Source organism: Perna viridis, chromosome 11 (genome assembly GCF_037379345.1).
Source record: "Perna viridis isolate PV_CMFRI_1.1 ecotype Kerala chromosome 11, ASM3737934v1, whole genome shotgun sequence".
Taxonomy (NCBI): domain Eukaryota; kingdom Metazoa; phylum Mollusca; class Bivalvia; order Mytilida; family Mytilidae; genus Perna; species Perna viridis.
This window is the reverse complement of record NC_142455.1, coordinates 20448067-20456545: the sequence shown is the minus strand read 5'-3', so window position 1 is coordinate 20456545 and position 8479 is coordinate 20448067. Positions and strand designations below refer to the sequence as shown.

Below are 8479 nucleotides of genomic sequence, written 5' to 3'. Positions count from 1 at the left end.
AAAGAGTTTCTTCGATTTCCCTTTCACATTATAATTAAACACATTCGTAAGTTTTGCAGTGATTAATTAAACAGTTCAAAAATGAATTTGCCAGGGAAGAAATTTACATCTCAACACTACATTTGTCAATCTTTCAATCCTTCAGTTAAACAATGATGTAGGAATGTTGCAAGCGGAACCTTATCCGATAGGGAAATCTATACGAGACTTTTTTTTCATTAAGAATTCCGAGTCGGTTTATGTTACAGTACACTTATCTAAACTTCTTTGTGTATAAACCCTTTTGTGGTAAGTTGGCGAGGATGCTCATTATACACTTCAGCGAGGTAGGGCTTGGGTAAAACAAAGGAGTTTTCCTCGCGGAAGTGTATATTGAGTATGCTCTACGCATTATCACCGACTATCCTACAGTTAATACAAAGGGTCTATCGTGCTGCATGTTATGGTATTCGGATATATTATTATAATGTTGAAGGTTGGTTAGTAAAAGTATAGACCTCTTTAAACGTAGAATTAAACCATTCAATTAATATCAAGAAGATGTTTGCTTTGTTTTTAGATATATACGGGAGATTTTACAAAATGTCTTCGGGAGCCGAATCAAGTACAAACTGTCCTTTATACAATTTGTTTGATCGAGTGTGAATTCCTACTCAGTTATGAAATATATTAGGTGTTGTTTTATTTTTCAGATGACGAGAAAACACATAATCATACTTACCTCACTCGGACCTTTTGTAGCAATGGCCACGGTAAAACAGCAAACAATTGATAATACAACGACAAACTTCATTACCAACTTTAAAAAAAATTATTCAGGGAAAATGTCTATGCCTCTATTGTAATTAAAAAAAACAATGACATAAATTGTTTTTTCGAATTAGTCATCTTAACCAATAGCATGTTTTATATTCATGAAAAAGTTTTGAAGTTAGATGAAATTACAAAAATCTGTCATATAGATATGGAATGAACCACATCGATAAAACTCCAGATTGATTAAATCCTCGAAAAATAAATAATGAAGAAATTTCAGCAAGGGTGTTCTTAGCATGACTTGTAATGACAATTCTATCAACCACCCTTTTTTCCGAAAACTTTGCCATCGATTGAATTAGAAAAAGACTTTGATCAAATTTGGTGACAATATACATGATTGATTGATTGTTGGGGTTTAACGCATTTCTTATCGAGTAGAAAGAGAGATTTGAAAGAATTAGTAGTCAGTACATATATACATCTTTTATATCAGGACTTTTGCTTTACCCCCCCCTTTCCTCGCCTTCATATATTTTGATACTAACCTGGAGGTCAGATTTTCTTGGTTAAAATGATTACAAATGACTTATATTGCTACAACTTTGCAAAGTAATTATTTCAACAAACATCTAACCTAACAGGTACAATATTTATAAAATGCATCTACTCACAGAGCTGGAATAGTCCCTGGGAAATAACGGCTTGTTGACTGTCATTGAGTTTTATATCAGATTATATTGAAATTAAAATGGTTTAGGTCATTATTAGTATGTCTGGTCACCTCTGGGTATAGCTTCAACATAGATAGTATTAATTTATCGTGAAATGATTAATTTCGTCATTGAGTTGTCCTGTCTAACCTGAATGCAAATTACAAAAAAATGTCAGTGTCCATCACGTTTCAACAAGACCAAATGTTGTAGTTACATGAATAATGTTATATCTGTTTGCTGGCTTCAGGACTGGATCCAGACACTTTGAAAAGGAGGGGTGAGAGCCGGGTTCCCAGAAAAAAAAAGCGGATGCTTGGACATTATTCACTTTTTTGTGAATTTTACACATCGTGCACATGAAATTGACAAATTTTCCAATAAAAGGGAGGGGTGCTAACCCTCTGTAATCCACCTCCCTGGATCCACCATTGTGCTTTGTGTGTTTATTTGATTGATTTTGTTCTGTTATTGTTTTGAAAAAAAAGATGTTATGAGATTCAGATGTACGATTAATTACTTAACAATCCTAGATCTAATTAAATATGTAGAATGCTGAGATTCAGAAAGATGTCCCTGTTTTACACAGAATGGCAAGAGTCAACAAAAAGTTTTAAATTTAAAAAAAAAATCTTGTTTTTCCCCAGTACTGGGGATTAAATCAAAATAAGTGGATAGTCCATCTTTTAAACTGAGTGCTCAGCAATTATCAATTCGCTTCTGGTCAGTGAATTCCAACTTATCTTCTTTTTTATTTATCATAATAACCATTTTATTGTGTTATAATAATTCCACATCGTATATAGTCTATACATTACCGTCATCTATATATGTCAGAGACTACAACCCCACCGGGATGAAAAATTGTCAGATCAAGGCCATCCATAGGTCTCCAATAAACGAAGAGCGAACCCACACACCACACGGCAGGCCGCAGCTGACCCCAAAACAAAATCATAAACAGGTACAGCGAAATGGTTATTTTTGAGCAACATAAAAGTAAACTGAAAGTGAAAACGAAACAATACATACAGAAGACAGCTGCAGAAATTCCTGGAAACAGGCGCAAAAAAATGCGGTAAAATGCAAATGCCCAATTAGGAAAAATAATTCAGTTGAACGTGGAATATAGTTTACTTAATTAAAAGTAAAATTTAAAAAAAAAGTTATTTCTTTTGCTTTATTTCCAATTTATTTTATGTCCAGAAGAATCCGTCATCTGCGGTTTGGTCTTCCGTTTATCTCTAAAACAAAAACACAAAGTTAAGTACATTTTTCATGGAATTGATCAACGTCATGTGACTTTAACATATGACCTCAGTCACTATATTGTGTGCTTCTGCAGGGACATTGATAGGTTTAACGTCTTTGCCTTTTGAATTGCCTTTAGTTTGTTATAATTGGATGTTTATCGATTGGCTGCAATTCATTTTGACCCTTATACGGCCTTGACTTTCGACATTGATGTCAATTCATATTTAGATTGGTTGAATTATTCAAATTAATGAATAATTATAATTTGTGAAACGGAGATGTAGGTATTTTTGTACTTAATTCCCCCTGATTTAGTCTGGATTATTTGCCATATTAAATTGACACAAGACAAGGTAATATATGGATGTTTATGTTTATTGAAGTTACCAAATACAAAGAATGGTAAAAAGGGGGTTTAAACTAAAAAAGTTTTTGTTTTCACTAACCTTCGCCGTTAATTACACCGTTTTTGTCATGATCTCCTTCTTTTAGAACTTGTTGTGCCATTGCCATAGACTCATCACTGTTGAAACCATAATCTAAATACTCACAAAACAGTTCTTTTAATGTTAGTTCCGTTCTAGAAGTTTGGTAATGTTGCTTTAATACTTCTTTGCACTGAGGCTTTGTAAGCTTTTTTATCTCTTCCTGGAAAAGATACCTTTCTTTGTGTGTCAAGGCACACAATAGTTGCTGATTACTTAACCTAATCTCATCTGAGCAAGGACCAATCGTACTATTATAAAAGCATTCAATGCAAGTAAGACACTTCCATGCTGAGATTGTAATAACATATCAACAAGATTATAACAAAAACACTAACAATGAAAGATACATTTAGTCCAGATTATAATAATCAGTTATACTTCATAAACACTACATAAAGTTCATTTTACTATAAAAACTAAAATAAACTAGACTGTGGATAGTGCTGACTTACTTGATGCCCACACTCACCCATTTATAACATACATCTTCGACTTGGATCAACATCCAAATCAGGAAGTGTACTATGGGAGTATATAATAAATATTCTGTGTACGTTTCATTAAATTTCATTGAGTGGTGTAGGAGGAGTAACGGAGAAGAGAATCCCAGATAGTACCCCTCTTCGAACTGGAGGAATGACGGGAGTACCGAAGTAAGGATGGACGGACAAACACTATTACTGTTTAACCTCACTTTGCCAGTTGGGGGTATAATCAGCTGTTTAAAATACACTTGATATTGTTCCAAGTCAAAACCACTGTCTGGATAAAACACAGACATATTGGACAGATCACTAAGCACATAATAGAGGAAATAAAATCGCCAGTCTTACATGAAATGGGCTTCATAAGGTCAGTGCAGAAGGATAAATAATTATACTAATATTCATGGTGAGGATTCTTGGAACGTGAAGCCTCAATAAACTCAGGAATAATATACATTTGTACGGAAGTAGATGCTTTCTTTTGTTTGTATGTGTGCTTAGGCAGTCAACCTAGTGTTCTTATGATCTATATGAAAATGTCTCTACCTATTGAAATGAAAAGTATAAAAATATTTAGAACAATTTTTAATAGGTGTTCTCACAGCTACTTTTATACCATGTATATGTATATACATTTGTAGATCAATTCCCGATTTCTCATTGATTGTATCAATAACATATCAAGAAGATTATAACAAAAACACCAACAATGAAAGATAAATTTAGTCCAGATTATAATAATCAGATACACTTCTTACCGATACGCTTGGTCCACACTTCCAGTTTTTATTGAAGTACAGGTTTTCGTTTCTTTAGTTTCTGAGCGTATTTATTCAGTAAATTTGCATTGGTTTGACTATTTTCTGGACTAGCCTTTGTCCCTGGATCATAAATATCCTCTTTCTTGTTCTAAAGTTGGTCTTCTAGTTTCTATTGAATACTGGTTTACTATGTAAACAGTCTTTTATTTTACTCGAATTTTGGATTTTTTTTTCTCAAAATAATCCCAGTCCAAACACAACATAAAAATGGTCGTTGCCTTACTCACCTCACATTGATTTAATTTCAAATATTTTCATATCTCTTGCCTAGTTATGCTTCTGTATTTTTGCCGATATATTTGCGTTTAATGCCAATTCTGCTTACCTCACTGGAGCTTCCACTGGTACCAAGAACAGTACAACAGCATACAATAAGTAATACCAAGGAATACTTCATGATCAAAATAACAGTATACGTCACTACCTGAATCATAAGGGAAAAAACAGCTGCGCTAAGTAACAGCACATGATACGCCTGGGCGATGCCCATTTTTGTGTTTATACTCCAATAACTTCGGAAAACGATGAGAGACTGGTGAGATTTTCTTCCATTGATTCTTACATGTATGTGTGTTGAAAAAACGAATTTTATAGAACATGTCAGGTGTGTATCATCACCTGCAGTATTCATATTTCGACTTCATTTACATCAGAAGAGGCCGGGTCGAAACTCGGGGCGGATCCACAGTTTTCCAAACTATTATTTGCTCATTTTTGCATAAAGTTTTGCGCTAAATTTACAAAATTGTCAAACAAAAAAGAGGAGTCTCACCCTCGGAAACCTCCCTGGATCAATACCTGCGACTGGTAGTTGTCTCAATCACATAATCAGTGTAAAAAAGTGTGGATTTTTAATAGACACGATCCATATTTTTGACAATCGAATGTAGTGTAGCTTTAAGATTGCATTAAATAGGTAAAATCTATGAAAATGGTCAAATTGCTATATGTATCAGATGGTCGAAAAATTCCTAAATAATTATGAAATTGAAAAAAAAACAAAAAACCTTGGGTCATACTTCTTAGACAACAGTGTGGAAATTGATTTTTGCTTAGCTGAAACAACTGCCTCATTAGTTACAGGTTAGATCTCCCTGGTCGGTAAGGATTTCGTTTTCCGATGGGGCCAAACCAATATGGTTTGTAAGTCTCGTCATGTGACTCCGTGATTTCACGAGAATGGGTCCTAGTCTACCATTCAAACGCAGAGATTTGTCATTTTCAGAGTAGGATTCAGTATATAAATGCAAAACATATTTTCGTGTAAAATACCAATAAAAATGACAAATATCTATTTCCACATGATAAAAATGTTAAGAAACAGCGTAAAATAGAAAATTTTGCATTGTAATACAGCGTTTCGAGATCCCCGGAAGTACACAATAAAATGCAGACCGGTTTTCTCAGAAAAGTGACATTAGGTTACAGGCTAAAAACCACTAATTCCACTTCCCATAGGCTTCTATGCTAATTTCACAATATTCAATGGCTTCTCTGGACTTTACCTTAACTTTAACCTGCAGAGGACTATATATCAGCATGATTCTACATATGTCAGCTCACAATCCTCAGAATGGCATGTGGGGTTAGCAGACTTGCAGTGCAGTACTGGTCACCGGAAGTGAAGGGTCTATAAATAGCATGGGAAATCCCAGTGTTTTCACAAGATAGGGGTATATTTAAAAATCATTATGGAGATTAGGCTTCACATCACAAGAAGCAAAATTCACCTATAAAATGTACAGAAATGTTTTTCCTTTCATAAACTGTTTAAATTTTTTAAATAAGATGAGAACTTTTTTCACAGCACTATGAGGAACAGGGGTAATTTCTGCGTAGGACTATTTTTGCGTACGTTCCAAATGCTCATTGGTTGAATTGGTGGTCTGTAACCTAAAGAGTCACTTTTTGTCTTAGAAAAAATAAATAACTACACAGGTATCTTCCTACACACATACTGAGTGCATTTGCAAAGTTTCAGTGAAATGTGACAAGCACTTTTTTAAATGTTTGATTTTTAAATATAGGGTAACCAAGTTGTGCGAGCAAAAAAGTGACAATATTCTACCATACTTAAATGCATTAAATATTTGCAAAGAACTTTTTCTGACTTTTCAAATAAAAAATATCAATCACAACTTGTTTTTTAACAATATTAATGAAGAAATAGTTTTAAAAGTAATCATTTTCTGAGAAATTGGTCTATTTTTAAAAATTTATTTCTGACATGCCTCCCCCTTTTTCTTGATCACATGTCAAAAATCCTAAATCTTTAAATTTTCACAAAAGGTGATATATTTGGCTTTAAATTTGTAAATACAGTGTTTTCACATTAAAACATGACCAGTAAAGGGCACCTAAAGCAAAAAAAGTGCTCAATAATGGATTTTCCATGTTGCCATAGGGGAATGCTTATATGGCCTTAACCGCAGTAATGAAAGTGAGTTTTTCCTCATTTCTAACCTAATTTTTGCTCAAATCTACACAAAACTAGATTTCAAGTGCTTATTACCACCATATTTAGGTAAATATAGCCATCAAAGTTTAATATTTGATATTTTTACTAAATTTTCTACACTTTTTACAAGATAGGACATAAAATTCAGCCAAAAAGACCAATTTTCCATAATTTGGACCTATAACTTAAAAAAATGCATATTTTGAAGGATTTTTGTTGTGTATTCCTCTCATGGCAAAGTTAACAAGATCTTCAAGTAGTTTAAAGCTATTTCAAGAAACTTTTCATTTTGCCATGGCTTCAGCTTAAGGCTAAAAACCACTAATTCCACATTCAAAAAAGTGCTTGTCACATTTCACTGAAACTTTGCAAATGCATTCAGTATGTGTGTAGGAAGATACCTGTATAGTTATTTATTTTTTCTAAGACAAAAAGTGACTCTTTAGGTTACAGACCACCAATTCAACCAATGAGCATTTGGAACGTACGCAAAAATAGTCCTACGCAGAAATTACCCCTGTTCCTCATAGTGCTGTGAAAAAAGTTCTCATCTTATTTAAAAAATTTAAACAGTTTATGAAAGGAAAAACATTTCTGTACATTTTATAGGTGAATTTTGCTTCTTGTGATGTGAAGCCTAATCTCCATAATGATTTTTAAATATACCCCTATCTTGTGAAAACACTGGGATTTCCCATGCTATTTATAGACCCTTCACTTCCGGTGACCAGTACTGCACTGCAAGTCTGCTAACCCCACATGCCATTCTGAGGATTGTGAGCTGACATATGTAGAATCATGCTGATATATAGTCCTCTGCAGGTTAAAGTTAAGGTAAAGTCCAGAGAAGCCATTGAATATTGTGAAATTAGCATAGAAGCCTATGGGAAGTGGAATTAGTGGTTTTTAGCCTTACTTGTATTGGGAGAACTTCAAATTATATGGAATATGGGGATAGGAAATGGGCACATGTAGTGTATGTGGGTGAAGATTTTGAATTTTCAATATATACATACATATATAACATATTAAATCAAATTTTAAAAATAATAATTGAAATGTTGCAGAATTGATTACGTAAATATTTGATAAATAGAAATATAAAGGGGATTCTATGAAGGTGGGGGTCGACGTAGAATGGGGATATATAGGAAGTTTTTACCGTTCAAAAACTGTGCTGAACTTAATATACCAAACCAAAAAGCTATTATCCATTTGAAGCCGTTGATATACGCCTTTGTGAAAAAGTTTCATAAATTTTTCTGATATAATGGAAAATTGACATTTTTCTCCTGCACCTTTAGTGTAAAAACCATAAATACTTTGTCTGACAGAATCATTTTTTGTCTAACATGTCAAATGGTCCCACAAATATCTTTTTCAATCGTCTACTGTAAGAATTCTTTCCCATGGTATTTCCAAAAATAATAAAGTACAGAGGCGGTGAAATTAGACATAAATTGAACAATGACAACATTTTACTACTTACCAACGAGGTGTACAG

The 8479-nt window shown here is 33.5% G+C and overlaps 1 protein-coding gene across 1 annotated transcript; it reads right to left on the bottom strand.

The window, feature by feature from the left end:
* Positions 1-2641: 2641 nt before the first annotated feature.
* LOC148603282 (uncharacterized) lies at positions 2642-4914 on the bottom strand. Its single transcript, XM_088553379.1, has 3 exons — positions 4843-4914; positions 3170-3371; positions 2642-2713 (listed from the first exon to the last, which is right to left on the bottom strand). Exons 1-3 carry the CDS (start codon positions 4912-4914, stop codon positions 2685-2687), a joined length of 303 nt encoding a protein of 100 aa, XP_088409505.1. The 3' UTR covers positions 2642-2684.
* Positions 4915-8479: the final 3565 nt, after the last annotated feature.